This window comes from Glandiceps talaboti, chromosome 8, assembly GCF_964340395.1.
Source record: "Glandiceps talaboti chromosome 8, keGlaTala1.1, whole genome shotgun sequence".
NCBI classification, from domain to species: Eukaryota; Metazoa; Hemichordata; class Enteropneusta; family Spengelidae; genus Glandiceps; species Glandiceps talaboti.
This window is the reverse complement of record NC_135556.1, coordinates 12,328,213-12,352,838: the sequence shown is the minus strand read 5'-3', so window position 1 is coordinate 12,352,838 and position 24,626 is coordinate 12,328,213. Positions and strand designations below refer to the sequence as shown.

At 33.3% G+C, this 24,626-nt stretch overlaps 2 protein-coding genes across 4 annotated transcripts in view; both read left to right on the top strand.

The window, feature by feature from the left end:
* LOC144439201 (uncharacterized) overlaps positions 1–7,072 on the top strand; it is a 31,823-nt gene extending 24,751 nt beyond the window's left edge. Inside the window, exons 13-14 of the mRNA XM_078128472.1 lie at positions 1,116–1,205; positions 4,298–7,072. Of these exons, the coding sequence (XP_077984598.1) occupies positions 1,116–1,205; positions 4,298–4,353 (146 nt within the window). The 3' untranslated portion in view covers positions 4,354–7,072. The remainder of the gene's footprint in view (positions 1–1,115; positions 1,206–4,297) is intronic.
* Positions 7,073–8,772: 1,700 nt separating this feature from the next.
* Positions 8,773–24,626, top strand: part of LOC144439491 (putative phospholipid-transporting ATPase IA) — a 64,485-nt gene continuing 48,631 nt past the window's right edge. For all 3 annotated transcript variants that reach the window (XR_013481105.1, XR_013481104.1, XM_078128787.1), the window contains exons 1-3: positions 8,773–8,955; positions 20,167–20,296; positions 22,379–22,478. Coding sequence is in view for 1 of the 3 variants with exons in the window: in XM_078128787.1 (XP_077984913.1) it covers positions 8,901–8,955; positions 20,167–20,296; positions 22,379–22,478 (285 nt within the window). In the remaining 2 variants the exon portion in view is untranslated. The remainder of the gene's footprint in view (positions 8,956–20,166; positions 20,297–22,378; positions 22,479–24,626) is intronic.

Here is a 24,626-nt window from a genome sequence, read left to right as displayed (position 1 = left end):
AGTACTTCTTAGAAAAGTGCTGTGTCTGATTCTTGGAAGTTCTCAAGATATATTACTCTTAGATAGTATGTACCAAGAATATTGCATTGTCTGATTCTTAGAAGCTCTTAAAATAGATTACTCTAGTATGCACCATTAAGAATATTACATTTTTCATAACGCTTAAGATGTTGTAAGCTCATATTGAAATGTAAGGAAAATGTCCTAAAGGCATGTATATGTTGTATGAAATGGGATCTCTCTCATGCGATATGTATGTATATCCTTTCACATTTCTACCATTGTGTGTTAGGTAGATGTTCAAAATAATATTATTATAGTGTAGTTATCAATCGTAACTTACATGACAAATAAGAGTAATGCTAATAATGTGAGCTAACATATTGAATTTGTCAATATTGTATTTAGCATGACCCCAGAGTATGAAAGTTGTGTTTGAAACATGACAAGACCAGCAATGGCACATTTTAGTTTACTAGATTGATTCAATTTGCTGTATATTTTGTTGAAATGGAAATCAGAAGATCGTGACAACGGATCAACTACATTGTATGCCAAGCAGTCAGGATACCGGAGTGATTCCATTTGATAAAAGTTGCTATATTATTTTTGAAGTGCAGATGGGGGAGGGGGAGGGGGAGGAAGATCTGAAAATCATGGCAACAGATCAGTTTAATATACCAGGCAGTCAGTATGCTGAAGTGATTCCATTTGATAAAAGTTTACGGAGTAGGGGGAATGAAGATCTGAAAACCACGGCAACAGATCAGCTATGCCAAGCAGTCAATGTGCTGGAGTGGTTAATACCATATTATAAAATTGCTAAATATTTCCAGGGGTTTGGTGATGGGTGGTGGGTTCTGAAAATGCTATATGGTATACTGAAGTATATTTTCAGGGGGTTTCTTTGTCATGGCAACAGACCAATCAGCTATGACAGGTAGTTGGTATTCTGGTTAATTGCTTCCATTTAGTAAAATTTCTGTATGTTTTTTGTGTCGGGGGGGGGGGGGGGGGGGCACAACAGATCAGCTATGCCACAACCTCAGTATTGATGCCAATATTGATAAAGTTGCTACTAGTATCTATATATATTTATATATATGTATTTACAGGTGCTTTGTACACTTCTATGCATAGCAGTCCTCCACATCATCAACTACCTCCTCCTTCTCTGCAATCATTCCAACACCAGTCTTATACAGGTAATTCCACAACTACACATCACCTTAATTAGCTTGCCATCATTGCTTTTAACTAAAAATATCACAAACTAATTGCATGCTCAGGCTAATTGTATCTATAGAAATATCAGCTTTGAATGAAATACATTTTGGTAGCCCTTAAATCTTCATAATAAGCTTTGACAAAAGTGTATAATGGTACTTCTATATTACTGTAAATGCTAAATTATGTATGTTAATTGCAATATGCATACTAATGATATGATTTGCATAATGGTATTAATGCTAAAATATGCATAATGAGATTGAAATTTGCATAATGCATAATGCTCAAATTGGCGTCATTATACTAATAATTTGCATCAAAACAAAGCTAAATACTAGAATATGCATATTTTAATTTGCATAAATGCAACAGCTAAAATTTGCAAAGCAAAACTGAAATTTTCATATCAGCAGCAGTGAATAAATGGAAGTGGGGAGTTTTACCGAACAGTACAGTGTTAGGATTTGCATAATTGTAATAAATTAAAATGAACACAAATGTAACCATGCATTAATTAAGCTATTTGAAATCAACAACACTAAAACTCCTATAAATGGCTTCATTCATTCATTCAATCAAATGAATTGCATACTGATGGTAGTCATTTCATATCTGGAAATCTGAATGGATCATTTTTCCATTGAAGCAACATTCAAAATAAGATATATCAAAACTTATGACAATTCAACAGATGACATAAGGTAAAATTGTGATCTGTTGAGCTTAAAATTATAGCACTTGAAAATAATACCAACACGACTGTAGACTCCATGACAAACTCTTTTGACAGGAAAATAGGCCAACTGATAAAATCCTGGTTGGGCACAGTAACCTGTGGATGTTTGCACATTTTTTTGCAACCAACTCTGAAATATCACAGTAACCTGTGGATGTTTGCACATTTTTTTGCAACCATTGTGTGCAACTCTGAAATATCACAGTAACCTGTGGATGTTTGCACATTTTTTTGCAACCATTGTGTGCAACTCTGAAATATCACAGTAACCTGTGGATGTTTGCACATTTTTTGAAACTATTATGTGCAGCTGTGAAATATCACAGTAACCTGTGGATGTTTGTACATTTTTTGCAACTATTATATGCAACTATGAAATATCACAGTAACCTGTGGATGTTTGCACATTTTTTGCAACCATTATATGCAATTATGAAATATCACAGTAACCTGTGGATGTTTGCACATTATTTGCAACCATTATATGCAACTATGAAATATCACAGTAACCTGTGGATGTTAGCACATTTTTTGCAACTATTATATGCAACTATGAAACATCACAGTAACCTGTGGATGTTTGCACATTATTTGCAACCATTATATGCAACTATGAAATATCACAGTAACCTGTGGATGTTAGCACATTTTTTGCAACCATTATATGCAATTATGAAATATCACAGTAACCTGTGGATGTTTGCACATTATTTGCAACCATTATATGCAACTATGAAATATCACAGTAACCTGTGGATGTTTGCACATTTTTTTGCAACTATTATATGCAACTATGAAATATCACAGTAACCTGTGGATATTTGCACATTTTTTTGCAACTATTATATGCAACTATGAAACATCACAGTAACCTGTGGATGTTTGTACATTATTTGCAACCATCAGATACTTTCTAAATAAACAGATCACAGTAGCCTGTGAATGTTCACAATTTTATATCTCAACCATCAGCTACAGCAATACAACACAGTCTCAGAGCATAGTAGAACTAATACTATAATACACACACTAACAATGCCGCGTCTCTCTATGTGGAGGTCTTGTAATGCAATGTTTGTTGTGGTTTGTATTACGTGCTATTATTGAGTTCTATGTAATGTGTGGGTATTGTGTCCTGCTACCTGTAGAAATAGAATCTCCCATCATGTTTAACTATGACAGTAAAAAGTTATATAGACATGTCACTTTGCATGAATTGGTGGAGGGTATTATACACTTTGCTGTGTAACGATTGACGTGATTGTGTTTCCATTGTGTTGTGTTGTGTTGTGTTGTGTTGTGTTCTGCCATGCCGTGCCGCGCCATGCTGTGTTGTGTTACGTTTGCATTGCTCTCTTTCTCAAAACAGTTTCCAATATTTTTAGTTGAATGATATGATTGGTCTTTTTCTTGCCATAGAGGGCAGGCTAAGTAGTTATTTTTAGCTTTATGGGATCATCAGTTTGCATACATTTGAAATAGTCAGCAGTGTCCCCCTCATGATAGCGCAGAGACTTGTCATTGGTTTTTCTAAAAGCTTGTGAACCTACATCAGTGGCCACAGCTCAATGTATTTCTAACCGAAACTGCTTCTGAATTTGAAATTACAACCGAGAGCTGTCGTAAATCTAGCTAGTTGGAGTGTCAATACAATCAGATGAGGTTATGTGTCAAAACGTAAATTACGTTTACTTCTACTGTAAAGGAGTTAGGTCGTAAACAGAACTATTTGAATGAAGTAGCCAGTTAGGAGAGTTTGTCACTGTGTAATGGATCACCACTGACATGCCCTGTTGTTTAATGTGATTCATCCATTTCCAAGGCAACCAACTTAACATGTAGAACCAATTCTTGGTACCTGAAATAGCATATTACTGCCTAGGCGCATCATAAAAATAACGAACATTCGATTTCTTGGTCAACACCATAATTTCCACTCCACGCACTTCACATGCATTACTATAGGAGTGTGTGACAATAAGTCAACCTTCTTGTTCTATTTTGACCTTCCAGCGTGAGGTAAAATGCTATAACAGATATCTGGAATTTCGAAGCTACATCAGAATGGACGGGTGTTGAAGTAGAAATGCTCTATTACAAAAGCCAATGACAAGTGTCTGTGCTAACCTCATGACAAAACAGGAGCGAATCAACTTGAAGGAGATGATGGAAAAGTGACCTCTGGCATAGAAATGGCCTATTAATCATGCAAACTGGTCTATTAAATATATAATTCTCTCTCCATATCTGACATTCAGCTTTATGAATATCTGATAAGCTTGATATTTTTCATGTCATGTTTATTTCATTCCTTGTTTAATTTCTCAACAGATTCATCGTACAACAGGGAAGGAACACCAAAATTGCCTCGTAAATATCAACAGTAACAACCACACAGATAACATCAACAACAACAACAACACCCACTGCCTTCATCTCAGTAGCACTTTTTTGATTAAAAAAATTGAAAAAATGGACAATTAACTCCAAGATGTAATTAATTATTCCACGGCGACTAGAACTAAAGGACTGAATGTGTTTGATTTTTTTTTTCCAGTGTTGTAGTCCGTTTAGAAGTGTTGGGAGAGAAGGAAGCAAGCGTTTACATACACAATACATCCTCCAAGGCTATTAGAAGTGTTATTTTCGTTGTAAATAGTCACTATGCAAAGTGGAACATTACTTCTAATGCCTTATCCAGGAATAAACTAAGTGTGGTATTTGTAGACAATCAGCCAGAACAGTTTCCAATGAACAGAGTATGTTACATCACCTCAACGATGTATATTTATATTTTGTGTTGTGATGTGATGTGATGTGAAAAAAATTTGAAGATTTCATAAGCCTACTGAAGATCTACGAAATAGAAATTAAACCTAAGAATAACACCCCAAGTTAAAATATAACGTTTATTTCATCAGAAATGGATATCAATATGGATACTAGATAACATGTTCATATCTTCACAAAAGACAAGAGGCTAGAGCGCCCTCTATCATCATCCATGCAAAGTAAAAACTACACATGTTCAGTATAGCTGTCGACATCCTTCAACAAAATGGCCCCCCAAACTTTATGTAAATTAGTAGTTGAAGTGTTGTTGTTTCAGATGTAATCCTCCATATTTTGTCACTCCTCATATTTTGTAAACTTGATTAACCTGTCTGATGTATCCAGTAAACAGGCAAAAAACCCTAATATAAGTGTCTGGGTTCAAATAGGATATTAATATTGACATTCAATAAGGTATCCAAAATGCGATTTCTTCTTCTTCTTAACATTCCATTTTATATAATTATAACTTTCTCATAGCCAAATTTTAAAAAAGTAACAACCGAGTTATAATTCCATATGTCCAAGTGTGTAAACCCAATATTTTTCATACAGCTGTGCCACAATTTAGGTTTATAATAGCAGTTATTATCAATGATGTCTTCCCATCAACTTTGAACACCGACAAACATTCAGTAGCCGTACTGAACAGCATAATACTGCAAACCGATTTATTCTTTACATGGGATTTATTATCGTTGAATATTTTTTCCACGTAAATAACTTTCATCATATGCACATACGTCGTACATTATCTCTTTTATGATAAGTATAGATCTAAATCACAGACGTAAGCACATCGTAACGAAGCAAGGTCTTTGCTGTCATAAACTGAAATCACAGATACCCATTCATGAAATAGCTACCCATGGGAAACCTTTGATGAGTATTATTTTTTTTGGGGGGGAGCAAAAATTCAGTAGTAATCATTTGTACAAAGGTGATGTATTTCCATATTCTGCTTGTTAACGATGTCAACAACAGTTACACTGATTATGCATGGAAAGCTGAGTGATAATTGACAAGTAGCGTCTAATTTCCACTTGCACTGTTTGCCAAAATAAAGTGTATCTGAAATGTCCTGGAATGCCATTCTGCCAAACATTTCATGTGCTGAAATACATACATACATTCATAGTATGTCAATTGCAGTATTGCACCATATAAGCACTCTTGGATAAAAGATACAATAGTAGAAAGGGCAAACCGTTTCAGCATATATTTTAGTCTCAGTTACCCAGAATCCCACTGCTGGGGGATGTACTACTAGACCACCCAGACAAGAGTCTGGGGAAACGTAATCCAAAGTCGCGTCTGCCTCGGAAGTCACACACTACATTTCTTCCAAGTAATGAAAAATGGCCTGTTTGTTGTAATTAAGATATGTCAGTCATTTGAGATGTGATGACCTGTTGTGAAGGTACCTTGATTGTTGTTCAGCCTGCAATGTTGGATGTGAAGTAGTCCCCAGCATGCACTGCTGTGAGAAAGAGATTCAGTGTGGTGTGATTATGATTACATTTTCCCAGACTCTCGTCTCAGTGGTCTTGTAGTAGAGCCCCCAGCAGTGGGAGCCTGGGTAACTGAGACTAGTGATATTTTGAAGATTTCATCCTCTTGTTTGCTTGTGATTGTCAATGAAAGATGCAAGTCATCCCAGTAGAGTACATGCATGTAATGAGAACTTTGATGACATCTTGAACTTGACAGAATAGTCTCTCGTGTGATAGAGGGACTGTACAACTTGCACAATATGTTGGTCAACTAATGCAAACCTGAAGCATAGACGTCTCTCTCTCTCTCCAACGTCTATACCTAAAAGAAAAAATCAACACAATCTGTCTATTTCATTGACTCGGGAGATTTCTTGACAACTATTTGAATAACATTAGGTTATCAAGTTTTCGATTTATAGCAGATTTTGATATCTCATAGTTTCTTACCACATCAGAAAGTTTCATTTACATTACAAAATTATTAAACTAACTGCATCTCTGGGAAATGAATATCTCACATAAGGGGCTTTGATGTCCTGCTTGTGAATAGTGTTTTCAGTGGACAGAATACAAACTACAGCTGATTGCAACTATGTCTGAAAATGATGCTTTCAAGTGTGGGATATCAACGACCCCGGTGTATATGTTAAATCTTTCCAAAGATCTTGAAAATTGAGTGGTTTTTTTTTCAAGATTTTATCGTCCATAAGGAAACTGTTCTAGTTGATTGTGTAGAAAGATGAATTTTTTGTGCGATTGAAAGAATTACTTTAGTAATAAAGGTGTATTGTGTTTTCATAATAATCTTGTTGTGTGGTATTCACTTTTGGTATCTTTATATTACCTGGGTACTTCTAAAAAAAACAACTGTTGCTCGTTATTCTTTTAAAACTCTTTTTGCTATCATACAACATTACACATGGTTGTGACAGGTAGAGTAAGAGTTGAGAGGGAAAAAATGAGATTTGAGCAGTAGAGAAAACAAAGGAGTTAGGAAAGGTGAGAGAAAACAAGGGAGTGGGAGGAAGAGGTGATAGAAAGTGAGAATTGAGAAAACAAGGAAGTTCGGAAAAGTGAGGTGAGAGAAAACGGGAGTGAGAGGAAGAGGTGAGAGGAAAAGTGAGTTGAAAAATAGAGAAAACGAGCTAGGAAAAGTGAGAGGTGAGAAAAAGCAAGGGAGTGAGAGGAGGTGATAGAAAGATGAACAAAAACAAGGGAGTGAGAGGAAGAGGTAAAAGAAAGCGAGAGTTGAGAGAAAAAGTGAGTTGAGAAATAGGAAAACAAGTAAGTTAGGAAAAGTGAGAGATGAGAAAAAGCAAATGAGTGAAAGGAAGAGGTGAGAGGATGAACCCTTCAGTTATTCAGTTATATAACACTACATGGTTGGGAGAGGTAGAGCAAGATTTGACTATGCAGAAAGATGGGAGAAGGAAAGTGAGAGTTCCCTAAAGAGCAATTGAGTGTGCGTGTGCGTGTGTGTGTGTGTGTGTGTGTGAGAGAGAGAGAGAGAGAGAGAGAGAGAGAGAGAGAGAGAGAGAGAGAGAGAGAGAGAGAGAGAGAGAGAGAGAGAGAGAGAGAGAGAGAGAGAGAGCAAGCATGGGAGAGGGTGAGGGAAAGCAAGAGTACAAGACTGAGAGTTGAGAAAGAGAGCAACAAGTTGGGGAGAGCTAGACAGAGTGCAAGAGAGTTGAGCGACAGCGTTAATTCTTAATTTCTTCCCCAGCAGTATTCCCTAGTCGTCTTCCGTAATTTCCTAAATGATACAAATTTATAAGTAATGTACACAATGTAAATTTACTTTACACAAAATATGACTGTAACGATGTACAAATAAACCTGAGAAGATAGCTAAATAACCATTATCCCATATGGAATTATTACATTTGATTAGCAGTATTGCAAATAAATGCAAAAATGAAATATGAAACGTCACTGAATATCATTAGAACATCAATACCGAAACTTGTTACTAAAAAACTCAACATTTTTGTCATACCGAGTTTGCATATTCGTAGCTCATTCTCAATAATCACAATATACAAATTAGACAATTTGATGGCCAATAAGATTAGTGGATGAAATATTCCAGGGAGAAGATACCATTCACATACTGTGACAAGTGTAACGATAATACTTGCGGGATAAAACAGTTTAAGTTCTTCTCTAAGCTTATATCACTTTCATGACTTCAATCCAAGATGTGAATCCTGAGAGAGAAAAAGGAGAGATAATTATAATTTATATCGTGAAAGTTTTTTTTTCTCAGTCAAATCAGTTTGAAAGGTTTCATTATTTTACTTATTGAAACAAAGTCCAACAAGTGAAGCACGGTAAATCAAAAGTAATCGTCAGTCAGCGGGAACCGACGTCGTGGTGAATGTCTCATTCAATTGCATTGTGTCTAGCGCCCTCACCGATGATATGATTGAATATTTGCTCAATATAATTAAAATATTTATGAGTCAAAATGGCAGTCGGCGGACGACAGACAGCTACAGAATCTCTGGTGAATTTTTAACCAGGAATAATTTAAATGTTACCGCGAATGATGGTGTGATGGTTATCTGAGGAATACTTCGTACCGAGTGTGTATAAAGTAGAACAAAATGGCTAGTGGACGTGGAACAACAGAATTCGATAGACTATCTGCCCTCGGCCCAGGTGAGCGGTATTTTATTATACGAAGGCTATATAGGCGTCATCGCATACAATATACACATGACACGGGCGTTGAGTGAGGCCGTCTCCAAGGTTTTCGCTTTGTTACGGCGGATTTTATGAAAAGATTTGTCTTTTCAATTATTTGAAATTAGTTGGTTAATCAGCATTATTTTGAATAGCCCAGAAGACGAAAGAATATGCAAAATGTTGAATATATTGCCCCCAATAAATAAATAAAATACTCCGTTTTCGTTGGGCACTGAGTGTTGCCCTTCAACCTTCATATATAACACAGTACGGTTATAAGAAACCTCAGAAGGCATGTTGTGAAAGTGAAAGTTGTGAAATCATTTTAGCCATAATAACACTGTACTATCGTAATAACACTGTACTATATAAGAAATAAGATATTTGGCATACAAGGTCGAGGGCAACACAAAACATGATATATATGTATGTCACCACTCGACAACCAGTCTTTAGCCATTATGTGTACCCAGGAATAATAGTTTCATGAATACATCAATTCTATGATTCGGGTATGGGATTTCAATCCTGTCAGCTTTGAAAAAGGAACATACTTATTTTAAACATGAGGAAAGATAAAAAAATGTTATACAATTGCAATATGTTTTCATCAGTTTTTACAGGTGTCTCTACTTCTAACAATAATTTGCCTGAATATCTTTTCATTAACATTAATGTATTTGCTTAATTATTTTAAGGTATAAAATTTAAAATGACAGGTGTTAAAAAATAGCATTGCTTCCACTAAATAATAAATAACCAACACGTAATTGTCCTAGATTCACACTATATTGATATGTGAAAGATAAAATGTATTAAATCTAAATCATAAATTATTATTAAGAAATTTAATGTTATGATAATTATATAGACATTTAGTATCGCATTTAATAATGTTTTAATATTTCCGTTTGAAGCTGAAAGGTAAGAGTATAGCTGTTGCATTAGTTCAATGCAGTCATAATGATTTTGTTAAGATAACACACAAATATAGTAAATATGAAACTTTAATTAAACGAGGAACATAAATGTCACAAAGTGTAAAATATTGACTTTACAAACTGACAGATTTTATATAACCTAAATTCAATGGAAAATCAAATTCAAAAACAGAGAATTACACTTTGATCATTAGAAGAATTTCATCTATGCATAACACAAAATAGAGAAGTTCATAGCTGACTATAGTAATGTACTTCAAAAACAACGTAAAGAAATGGTAATTTCAGTACAGAGAGATGTAGACAATGACTGATCCTTTTTCAGCTTTGATGTTATCTCCCATGGGTGAGTGTAATATTTTGAGATATATATGTCCAAAAAATGGGGGAAAAAAATCCTGATTGAACACTGATACAGCATGATTCTCATACCATTAAAATGAAATAAAATTGGCTTTCATAAAATTCTTAATAGGAGGACCAAACATAATGAAAAGTAAGATGGTAAAACTAAGTGTTTAAAACTGGTCAGAATTAAGTAATATATTTTGTTTTTAAAATATTCCTCCCGAGTCATAAAGCAGAAATGTGATATGACCGACCATCATTTTTTCCCCTGTTTAAAATGTAATCATAAATAATTCATGATGTAAGAAAATCAGATGTGCATGTACATTATACACAAAAGTCATTACATAGTTTCAGGCCATAGTTCTGATATTAAAGTCAGAGTGCATTCATTAGTTAGTCGTAGTATATTCTACCAATAAAGTTTCAAAAATATAATTATTTTGAAAGATACTGGCAGAATAGTTATTTTCATTTCAAGTGACCTCACATGGCAGTTTGTAACAAACATTCATAAGTATAAATGTCGTCACCAGTGTGTCATCTCATAAAAGACAGTTTTTACCAGGGCCAAAGTAATAATGACAAGGTTTTCTTGTGTTTCCACAATAGATTATAGAAGAACATCAAATTTTGATGCTTCATTATAGAATACTTCTCTATAGTTAGCTACAATAATTGTTGTGATTTTGAGGGTATTTTCTTCTGTTTTGTGTTTTTTTTTTCATTCTGATGTTTAACTGGAAGCAAATGCTACAATTCCTGTAGCAGCATTTTGAAACGGGTAGTATGCTAATATCTTGCTTACGTTTTCAGCATTATCTTGTCTATTTATGTTAACATTACAGGAATTGTAGCGTTTGCTTCCAGTTAAACATCAGAACAAAAAAAAAGCACAAAACAGAAGAAAAAACCCTCAAAATCACAACAAGTGCTACAATTATTGCAGCTACTATACTGCATGGGAAATTATTCATGTTGTATTAAAATATGCAAAGTTGTTAGCATGTTTTATGGCTACTTAGCCTTGCCAAGACATTTTGATGACAAATAGCTAAATGTGTCAGACACCACATTAGTTGAAGTATTAAAGATGTATGCAGGAAGATCAGGTGAGTGCACTGAGCACACTCTAAAGCTTACAGGTGTCTTGAAACATAAGTTGAAATTGACAGTATTGTCATTACATAATCAATTTAAAACATTCTTTTCAGGCTTTCAATGGTGACAATAATGGTGTCAGTTATACCTCCATGTAACAATGTAAGCCATTGTGTAAAATGTCCCGATTACCATTTGACCAATACAGTAGTAATTCTATGACAGGGAAATGTCATATATACATGAATAACAATTATAATATGTTCAAAATTTTAAATATGTGAATAGAGAATACAAACCAGGAAGTCAGGCCTGACTCATAGATCTGAAAATTAACATCCTAAACACACATGCTGTCTAAAAATAGGAAGTGTCCTTTTCTGTGCAGATGTACGGTCATTAAATATTTATGTTTCCTAAATGTCTCGTTATACATTTTCTTTTCAAGTGCCATTCAGAAATCCCCTGTAAACATAGCAAGTATTAAGCAACTCTTCACACAGTAAACTAGTCTTGATGTCAACGTGGTTTCTAACTAAACCACTGTGAGTGGAGGTGTAAATGGTAACTGATACTGTATAGGAACTAGACTATGTGAGTGGAGGTGTAAATGGTAACTGATACTGTATAGGAACTAGACTATGTGAGTTGAAGTATAAATGGTAACTGATACTGTATAGGAACTAGATTAACAGTAAACATGTCTATTGAATCTAGTTATCAGCTGTCACTCATTGACATCATGACAGTCTATCAGTCCACCATTAACGGTGTAACTATTTTTTTCATCAGTTTTATTTGAAATAATACATTAGTTTAAGAAGTATATGACTCGATAGCATCCTAGATTAAGATGGTATCTAATAACATATTGAACATTTATTACTAAGAGATATTTTACCATGAAATCTAATCACCTAGTAGGCTGACGGTATACAAATGACAAATTTCTACTATCATATTTCAAGGCTCAAAGTAGCAGAAGACCAATAGACTACTTAATAACATGTCTAGACTACAGAATTTATAAGGTGGTAATCTGTTAAACCCATAGAAATCAACTGGAAATTGCAGCTCAAAATAATTAATAGTACAGGACACATAGATAACTAAACATTGTATCAAAAACTACCAAATTTATGGCGTCTGTTAACCAAATGAAAAAGTGCAGGCTAAATCTGACCACCATTGAAGCCCTGTATGTGTATTACAATTTCCAATAGAATTTTTAGGTAAAACAGTGCACTTGACAAAATTTGACTACCATCGAAGCCCTGTATGTGTATTATAAATTCCAATAGAATTTTTAGGTAAAACAGTGCACTTGACAAAATTTGACTACCATTGAAGCCCTGTATGTGTATTACAAATTCCAATAGAATTTTTAGGTAAAACAGTGCACTTGACAAAATTTGACTACTAGTATTATTCAAGCCTTGTATTACAAATTCCAGCTCTGTATAAATTGAACCAAGCGTTCATAGAAGGGGAAGTATGCCTTATTTGAGGATTTTGAGTGTCAACAAGAGATACAATTAGTTTGCTTATGCTGTTGAGAGGATTCAGCATGTTTGCTAGGTGATGCTTAGTAATCACCTGATCTTTGACACTGTAGATAAGTACAGCTCTTCACACAGTAAAGTGTCATTCACCCAGACTACTGAAACTAGTTATCTGATGATAAAACATTAACAGACTCAGTTACACTGTGTACATGTCAAATGTCGTTGTTCATCAAAGTCATAAATAATCTAAATGAACAGAGTATGTATGAAACAGTCTTTTTAAAAAATATTTTTGTTTTTTTCATTTCTGCTGACCAGCTGATGCTATGTGAACAGTGCAATTGCATGTTTAATAAGCTCATTAGCATATATCTAGATAGTAGAAACCATATGCATGTTGAGATTTGTAGAAATCGAGTTTTCCTTTTTCTGTGTTGAAGTAAAAATTTAGCAAGTAAGATTTGAGATGTCATGTCGCCCTATTTGAAGACAGGGTTAATTGGGGTGAACAAGGTGGTATATCTTACACTACAGCCTACAGTCAAAAAAACCTGTGCAGTGTTAAGTCTTTGTAACACCATATTCAATTTAAATTGGTGTATATATTTCATGAGATTCAAGACTTCTTTCAACGCTCTGGTGTAATGAGTAGTAGTACTTTACATGAAATTTTAACTCTTTAGACACACCATTAAACTTTAAAGAGATTCATTTGAATTCTTTGATAGGTAGTAAATATTGACTTATCCTCAAGGTAATAATGGTAAGTGCATATTATTAAGTTACAAATCAATACAATGTTGGCTTCTGTTTGGGATTGATAAAGTCATTAGTAGTAACATTTAGTCTATCTGGTGAAAAGTGAATGAATTTTACAAAAATGTATTTGAATCAATGGCTATAAAGGTTGGGAAATTAATAAAATTGAAACTAGTATGTATCACTTCAAAATTGATTAAAACTTGGAGTGGGAATATGACTCCATTCATTTACTTACATCAGTTTTCTTTGTGTATTGTTGTTTGTTTTTAATTTTGTCCTTCTGAGAGTGATCACCTTCCTACTGTCAGAAAAACAAGGTAAAAACAGTTGACAGAAAAGAAGGAAATAAATGTAAATAAAGGAAATGAGGCGTATTTGATTATTCTCTACATCAGAGTTTAATAATCAGATTTGTATTATATTTACCAGAGCACACAAATAGCATTTAGCCTCTCTTGTAAAAAATTGAAGGCATTTAAATAGAAAATTAATTGTAGAAACTATATACAATAATATTGTGTTCTAGTATTACAATAATACTAGAACACATGTAGTTAAGTAATGAAAGAAAATTGAATCATTTAATTAAAAAATTAATAAGCATAATGTGTTAAAATCTATCTCTGATGCATGCTAAGGCCTCAGAATTGTAGCAGCATTGGTAATCTGCTGCAATATAATTCTTTCGTCTATATTTATCATCCAAGAAGAACCATAGGAAATCCACGTAAATTTTACCTTCAGTTTAATTATGACCCTAATCAAGTTTACTAAATCTATGGTCCTCTAGATATTTAGAGATTGCTGCATATCGTGCGTGATTGATGCGATTGATCTTTAAGATAAACAGGTCACTGTGTTCACACAGTGTTCGGGGCTACATCCTGACTGGTTGACGTTGAGGCCACTGAAAGTGTCACTTGTTGGACAATATCAGCCACCTGATGCAAGACTAATGAATACCCCTACTGTGAACTGACAGCTGTCAATTTTCCACATTTAAAATTTGAAGTATAGCATTAGAGATAGCATTGTAATGAAGGGCATCTACGGGCAGTGCCATCATGTGGAACTGCAGATATTTGTGTACCCTCTCAGTTGGTCTCAAACTGTGGGTAATACAGTAGTGTATCAATTGTATTTTGTGATGGTAATAGGTTCATGGTAAGGTTAAAGGTCAATCCAAGGTTCTCATATGATATTACTTGTGTTACAGTATCTTTACAATGCAGTGGAGCTACAAGGATTGTATATCATGGTCAGTCTTTTTGTTCAGGCAACTTTTTCTAAACATGTAGCTCTACCAGACAACTGTTTTTCATACTGAAAGACCTACTTTGAAAAAGGATAAAACATTTGGTGTGAAAAACAGTTGTTTGACAACTCTATTTGTATGTAATCCTCATTGCTCCACTGACAAGATAACATCTAATGCCAGAACCTAGGATTGAAGCATAGTCCTTTAAGTTTAATTATAACAACAGTGTCAATGCTGTCTCCCCAGCTTGCTCAAAATGATACCATTTATATAACGTATATATAGCCATCAATTCATAAATATTCATATTAGTCATTCAAATTATGATTATAGTAATGATATATAGACATGCAATTTGTGCTAATCAACTTAACCAGCTGTTGTCATAATCAACATCCAAAAATTAACCTTATTGTTATAATGTGGTACATATTTACAATTACGATATTGACATTCATGAATCTGCATTTTGCACATTTCCTTCATGTATTAATGTAGAGAAGTCATTTTGAACAGAGAAATAATTTATTTAATAAGTTAAAATTATTAAATAGTAATAAACATATATGTAGTATGGTGCATATTTATAATATACTCATAAATTTTCATAATAGAGATAAATTTGAACACAGAAATTATTTAAATAACTTTTTATTTTGAAAATAAATAAAAGTCCATTTGTTTGGTTTCATTCATTTACTGTATTTGACATTAAGTTTATGATTCTTTTGATATAATATGTGTTATCTCTTCTAAATTATAATGATAAGAAAATGTAGATTATTCTTAGTATAATTGAGTTATTTGTCATCAGGTATTTTTATAGACACAAGATAGAGAAATTGCTATAAAATGTAATATAGGTAGCATTTTATTGTAAGTGTATAAATGTCATTCTTTGTTTTGATTTACTGCAATGAGCCTGTAAAGTAAGAAATAGTAGAATATGTACTATAAAATGCTAAGGTCCAGTGATAGCAAAGCAGGTTTATGAATTATATATACATGTATTGCTATACAGTAGTATTTGTTGACTTTTAATGTATTCTGTGACTTGCACCAAATTGCAGTGTAAGGGGAACACCACTCCTGGAAATAAAGCTATTTCCATAAACGTTGGGTTCTGTAGAGTTATTTCATGATTTCACAACACATAAATTTCACATGATTAACAAGAAACACCAACTTGAACTGTGTCTAACCTCTTGTTCTTCATGTTCTTGCAGTGCACCACTGTTGCATCATGGGATTTATACATGTCTATGTATTAGATGGGCAATGAATGTGCATGACTCTTACATGCTAATTACCTTAAACAAATGTACATCATAGTTTATTGAATCCTAACAGTTATACATATGTAAAATATGAAGTGGAATGTGGCATGAAAAATTCATGTCCAAAACAGTTGAAAGTTGTTTAGGCGTAAAAAAAAAATTGTGTGGTTCTGATTACATTCAATTTTAAAATAGGTGGGGTAGGTAGAATTTTTACTTTATTATATTTTTTTTTTCATGTGTCAGTGTCTAGTTCAGGTTTTCCATTGTTTTTCCAAATGGTCTCTGTGTTGTTTTTTTCTTCCTATCAGATGTACAGTCATTACAGATTGGAAGAATAGTTTTATGTTGTCTTTTTAAGTTGATGTCCGTTTCTGCACCCACTACATGTATGTCTTGCGAGACTTCACGATTTTTGCAATTTTATTATTATTGTTCTCTACTACGTAAAAAAAAAGTTTAGGGTCAGTTCCGGTTACCCGACCCCCACCTTTATTGTGCTGACAATATGGCCACCCTTTATACATGTACATGCACATTTTAACATTAAAAATCCATTTCATTTCTAAAAGTGCTTCTTCTATTTTTTTCAAAATATTCAAAATCACTGTACAAATAAGATAAACAAAATAACAGCAGCATGCAAATCAAATTTATGAGTAAAATTTGCAGTTTAAAACAGTTTCTAAAAAGAGCTTATGAAATAAAAATGATAACCACAATGGGAAATTCATATAATCAATTTATTGATAAAATGAGTGAAATGAATTATCATGTGAAAATACTCCAAAAATTGACTGTATAGACGTAGTAAATTAATTAACCTTTCACCTTTACCAGAATTAAATGAATTAGTCTGGCTTACTAATTACATGTAATAACATCATCAGTGTTTACTTATATATTACTATAGGTACCAACCATTGACTATAATACTATGATATCAGTGCTTTGATCTGTTTATTGCAATTTCTTAATTAATATGCATGGAAATGTTTTTTGCAATTTCTTAATTAATATGCATGGAAATATTATAACTTAATAATTATTTGTGTAGAATCTTTTCAATAGACTATGAACAAGAATAAGTAATTATACATTCAAAATTCATAAAATATTTTTTGTATGATTTTGTATGACTATTGTCCCATGTGTATTCACTTCTATTCAAAATTCACATAATAGTTCTATTGTGATGAGAAATAAAATATCTTATCATTGTCTTGATTACATTGGCATCAAATTCCCGCTAAATATTTTGTTGTTACTGTAGAACAAGTTATAGCTTCTAATATGTTTACAACAAATGAAACAAAAACAAAGGCTGCAGAAATAAATAAATTGATAATCAAATTTGCAAAATTAGCAGTATGGTACAAAATATTAATGAATGGATCCTTTATGATCAGTGTTTTTGAAAATTTTTCCATAATTTGTATTTTCTATTAAACCATAGATTAATTCCCACATTTACGGCTGATACAGTGATAGATTGTATTTGCTTAGGTTGGGGAACCCCAGTAACAGAAAGTGGTCACCATGCTTCCCATAAACTCTTTTGTAATTTTGTTTGAGAACCCTGGTAAAATGGGATTGGAATCCTGGTAGATTAAACTACTTACCACCCTTTTAGCAAAAATACTGTGATTGTGTGTTTTTGCATACAGAGGTCATTTAAGAAAAAATATATCATTAGAACATAAAATAGATATTTTTAGTAATGATCAACCTGTACTGTACAGATATACATACAAGGACACTTTTGTAGATAAAGCCAGATGTATAAATAAACAATGTTGTTGTATAGACCTTCAGAAACAACAGGAATACCAATCCAAGGGCACATCACTTGAACAGCCATATTTAAAATTGATGGTAGAACAAAACAACAAGTGATTGTGATTTGTCACAAATACCTGTGAATGCAGATAGATTTACCTATTATTATTAAATCACAAAATCACCAGTAGGGAACCCTGGTAGAATGACTGAGGCCTCAAATTGTAACCTACTTACAGACTTACTGATGCAAATCACAGTTGGATCGAAGAGATACAGTACTTATCTGTATACATCTGCTGTAAGTTTTAAAAATGGCTTTAACTGTCCCATATTTGGTCATCAATTGTGATGTTTTAGCTATCTTGATGACTGTTCCTGATGCGACCATTTGATGCGGTTGGATGTTTATAGTTGTTTTTACACTGTTCAATATTGCAGCAGATGTTTGATTCATTGTATTTATACTGGTACATGACACACAGATTTAGGTGATGATAGAAGGAGTGGTTGAAATAAAAGTGAAAGTGAGATACACAGTAGTTTGCATAGCTGGCAAGATGGTCGACCTGGCAAACATTCTCACTACATAGCCTGTGAATTTGGTGTTTAAAACTCAGAATTTTTAATCCAGGCTTTATTATTCCTTTAACTTAGAAAAAAACCCACATTTTGATGTTATTTGTACAGAGGTCACATTATGGCCAACTAGGTCATGTATGACTAATGTAATTTAGCCCATCAACATACATTTTGTAATATAGACATCATGTGACTTATTCAACCAATCGGATTTTATGCATGGTGTCCATGAAAAATACTAAGTTTGAATCACTGAGTTCACAGGCTGTGTAGCATGAACTCTTGCCAGGTCTACCATCTAGTCTTATGCAGAAGCTAGATGCTTGAATATGTACACAAGTACAATATTTGAATAAAAGTCCAACATGTGTTCATACACTGACAGAAACAAATAGATGAGCTAGAGCAAGCATTTGTTTCCATGGAAAACATGAAGTTTGTTCAGACATTTTGGCAAACATGTATATGTATTGATGATGTTATGTCTGATAATAATATCTATTTGATTAAAATCTCATCAAGGAGAAGGCTTAATTTGCTTTACAGGGCTTAAAATTAAGTTTTTTATAATTAAATAATTAAAATGCTTTCATGTCCATAAATCTTCTATTCTTATCACATAATCAGTGGTAGCCTGAGTGCTCTACCATCAGCAAATTATGGTAGTCCCATGACAAGAATTGGTAGTTTGTGGGCATGGGACTGCTGTTAATTTTGAGCTCTGCTTTATTTATTCAATTATTGTATTTCTTGTCTACTGTGCTTGTACTTTGCAATTTATAAGCAAAAGAACGAAACAAGTACAACAGATTGAAATATGGTAAATAAATCAAATTAAGCGTCCTCCTTGATCAGGTTTTAATCAGATTGCTTGAATTAATATGGAGTGTACAGTGTACATACATGTATATATGAAGGATTGTCCTTGACATTTTGAGGCGAGATGTCTCAGACATTTTGCTCTGTCAACACTGCTCCTGGTCACAATATATATACCATTTAAATGTCTGTATAATACATACAGTAATGCATAATGTGGATGATATGTGTATCTTTACTAATTTTAAGTGTATAAAACATGCCATTATTAGGTGTAATACTTGTTATTTTCAGTAATTTCAGAGAAAAAGTTTTCATATACATAGTATTTTTCAAATACTTTTCCAATTTCTAGCTGTTTCTGTTCAATTTGATGCTATTTTAAAATCTTTTATATCACTCATCGTTATAAATCACAGCCTCTGTTATGGCAACGACCAAGACACACCTCACATCAAGGGGTTAGACATTTCACAGTGTTGCGTAAGAAATGGCAGCTCTGGTTTATGAGAATTATATTATCACTGAATACAGAAACAAATATTGAATAAGTAGATAGATAGATACATGGAATGAAATGTCATTGAACAGTGATAAAGAAATCAAACTGAAAAATGAAATGCACTACAGACAAATATTTATTTGACTTCTTTGATTTGACGTCAGCTGTACTGAAGATACGTGTACATCATACTACATGTAAATGAGAATGAATTGCCTGCTATCAAAACATGCTCACTCCCTAGCATAGACAGACTGTCACTTTATTTCACAGCTGAGTGGATTACAATTTACTTGTCATTATTTCACAGCAGGTCAGCATCAACCACATCAAGATGAAACAGGTTCAGGAGCTACTGAGCAGGCTGAAGTAGCAGAAGTCAGGTCCATATATCTTAATTATCGCCCACAGTCTGTCAAATATGTGTCAAATTCGGTCAGGTGAGTGGAGCTACAATGCATATCTAAACTTGGCAGAAATTAGATTAGTATGCAAATTTAGATGATTTTGTATGCAAATTCAGATAATATTGCATGCAAATTTAGAGATAGTTCTGTATGCAAATTTTTATAGTTTTGTATGCAAAATAGATACTCTTGTATGCAAATTTAAATAGTATTGTATGCATTGAGCATAATTTTAGAACTCAAGCAAATGGGACATATGATAAAGGTATTGACATCTTAATCAGTATTTTCTCTTGTTTTAAATAAATTTACTATAGCCTAAAGGGTAAATGTCACTGCAGGAAGGCATTTTTGTAAATTAGTTTTTGTTCGGGAGATTTCTTTCATGATTTTTAATACATCAATGATTCCCCAGGAACACGTAACTGAAACTTGTTCCTTATTCCTTGTTCAGTGGAAGTCCTTGCCATGGACTTGCTTACTAGTATGTAATAGCTGAACATAAATATTCATGACTCATACAAAACAATCACGCATTCAGAATTTTTCTTTTAATTGTGACACACCACAAAGATGTCATGATCTTGACAGTTATTGTCCCAAGCTTTAATCATCAGTAGACCCTACACGAAGGTCTATGCTTTAATTTACTACTCCAGGAAATAAAGAAATTTTTGTAAACTTTGGGTTCTGGAGAGTCAATAAATGATTTCACACGTATCACATAAATATCTTGTGATTGCCAAGAAACACCAAATTGGTTCTAGTTTCACATTCATGTTGCCCTAGCAGTGGTCCAGTGTTGCCTCATGGAAATCAGCAGACAATGCACAAAACACTTGTATTAACACTACTCTGTTGTGTACAGGAGATTACTTGCACTGGTGTGTTTACATACTAGTGGTATTTGCACTGCAGTGCAGAATGAAAACATTTTGCTTACCTGTATGTAAATGACATGCAAACGAGTATGCAGTAATTCATTGTACACAAAAGTGTGTGATCACACAGTCTCGTTTTTTTACAGAAATTTGCTATTTCATATAAACATGATTAATATGTAATAACAATAATATAACTACATTCTGCATGATTTCCTGTGTGGGTACTCAGGAATTTGCATGTATTCTTGCAGTGTTTTCTGCTGCACTTTCACTTGCTACAGTCTAGAAAGTACAGTCACAGAGAACACTGCAAGCACTCATGCAAATATCTCAAGTACGCCACACTAGCATGTCATGTCATGTCATGTCATGGGGTTCTGTCAGTATTGAGTGTAACCATCATAATAGCCAATCATGTAGACATATTCAAGTTTTGCATGTACTTATATTTTATCATTCTGTGTTTTGTACAAACGTAGACAATATGAGGACAAAGAACAACCAGGTCTTTCAAAATTCTATGTGCTTTCCATTATCTATAAATCTATTCACATTGTATAAAATTCAATTGAAAACCTTTTTTTTTTCCAGTGTTGAGATTTATAATGTCACTTTAATACTTTGTGTATATTACAATTCAATTGAAACACTTTTTTCCCAGTGATAAAATTTATCAATCTGTTCATCATGTCACTTGATGTATAGCCTAGTTCCTGACGACCGTATTCCGATTTTACACTACATTATCTTCATACATACATTACGAAGATAATGTAGTGTAAAAATCAGAATACGGTCGTCAGGAACTAGACTACTTAAACTTCATTTACATTGTATACAATTCCATTGAAAATCTATTTTTTCGAACACAAGTCACCACATGAGTTGGACTAACTTTTGTACATAAAAGCCAGATTTGTGTCAAAACATCATTATATTATATATATTTGTCAAATTGTTGTAAATTTGTATAATGTGCGCATTATCATTTTAACTTTGTATTACTTTACATGTAATTAACTTAGCTAACTAGTAGATGCAGTATTGTTAGGATAGTAAAATCTCTTGTGTAACACTATATCCTCACTGCTATCAGTATATTGGTAGGTGTATTCACTAAAATGGCAATTATAGAATGATTTACAAGTGCCAATTTGATTACTAGCCTAAACTTTACTTTACAGTTTCCCCAATTAATACTTACGCCATGTTTTTTTCTTTCTATCCTCAGCACTGCCAAGTACAACCTCCTGACATTCTTCCCTAAGTTTCTATTTGAACAGTTCAGAAAATATTCCAATCTGTTTTTCCTGTGTATAACACTGACTCAGGTAAGAACTGTCAAATACCTCGGCAGCAGTGAACATACAATTTCAAATCTCACAACATCGTATAATTTGGGTGAGATACACTTCAGAAAAAATCTGTTTTTCCTGTGTATAACACTAACTCAGGTAAGAATAGTCAAATACCATGTACCTCGACAGTGGTGAACCATATGATCTCAAAAAAAAAATAATTGAGTGAGGTACACTTCAGAATTAAACAATCTGTTTTTCCTGTGTTTAACACTATAAACTCAGGTAAGAACAGTCAAATACCTCAGCAGTGGTGACCCAGATAATCTCAAAAAATCATATATTTGGGTGAGGTACACTTCAGAAAATACTCCAATCTGTTTTGCCTGTGTATATCTCCTGTGTATGACTCAAGTAAGCAATAGCAAATAAAGGTGAACCACAGACATACAAGAAATGATCTCATATTGGCATAATTTACTTGATTGTTAAAACCACTGTTAAAAGTAAATAAAGAACTACAGGAAGTGTCTTACATGTAACACTGCCGACAGATTATTTTCAGACAAACTAATCGAGAACTTATTTTTAGTAATAGTAAAAGGCATAAGATTTTAGTGAGATTTTTGTAGAAAAAAATGGATAGCTCGTATCTTGTAATAGAGTTTCCACAAATATGACATTTGATGTTTCGGAATTTTGAATGTGGTGTCATGGTGGGACTACTCTGACCTGGTTTGAGTGAGAATGTGGGTGTATATGTGAAAATAGGATGTGAGGATGGAGTGGTCTAATAGATATCACCTAGTCATCACCCACAAAGGGAGCTATGGTATTACTCATTGCATTTCCTGCTTGTCAGTGTTTTACACACATAAAAAATCTGTATGTTGACCCCCAGATATTTTATTTTGTGATAGTGATTAATATACACTTGAAAAAAAAAGGAAGAAAAGATACGAATAAAAGCAGATATTGCATTAATGATACATCTAATACATCTAATGATGTCAGAATACATCTAATCACCAGTTAGATTTATTTGTAAACGATGAATGTGTTACCAACTGCGATATACGAGATTAGATGTGTTGCCATGGCAACAAAGAAAAAGGGATTATAAATTTACATTTTTGACAGTTTTCAGGTACATCGAAAAACGTCATCATTCTATTAAATTGATAGCCATATATGAGTGACTGATTTCAGTAAATTATGTATGCTGTATGTATTATTTTACAGTGGATAATTTGTTTTTCGTAGATCGCAGGTGTAATATCCCTGGGATATCATTGTAGAAACAGTATGATATACACTCTGAGTCTAATAACAATAAAACCATACAAATTAAAAGACCAGTGATGTGAATATTTGCCGACATTTGCACTAATTTTAAATCTATATTTTGAAAAAATAGAAAACAATTTTAAGGATCAACGTGTGAAGTGGAGAATATAATAATTTGTCAATTTATTTATTTTTAATACTAATAATAGGTCAATATAAAATTTTAAATTTTATATATATGTATGTCAAGAGTTACATGTATTTACAATAAATAATGGTAGCCCCTTGGTGAAGGACTCAGTACAAACTTTCACACAACATATTTAGACTATAAATTTGTTTTTGAAAATCTAGCTGTGGTGCATCCTTCGTTATGTCCAATGGACAACTCGGTACTACCATAGTCTAGAGGCTATCTATCACTTTGGAGATCTCTTTTCGTAGCCATGGATAACGTCTAGACTGATTCAATACAAGATTTTATGTACCATATATTGATACAAATTTATTCTTGGAAAGCTTTCCCTCGGGTGAATTCATTTCTTTGTGGAATTAGTTGTTGAAATGAACATAGCTGCATTAAATTTTCAATGTGTGTTATTGGCTCACCATCTGAGAATGTGATGAGCATCATTCGATACATATAATCATTAGATGTTATTCCCCAATATTTGTCTTCATTCAGACAAGGAAACTACGAGTGACCTAAGGAGTCTTTGTCACTACCAGTCGCTAGATGAGTAGTGACAACCCTTTAAGGTCACGAGTATTTTCCAGCTGAATGAAGAAAAATATGGAGAATAACATAATCATACCAGTGCCAGTAATATCAAAGAAAAATCGTGGAAAGTAACGACAATTTTGAATGTTTTGACTCATATATCGAACACAGCA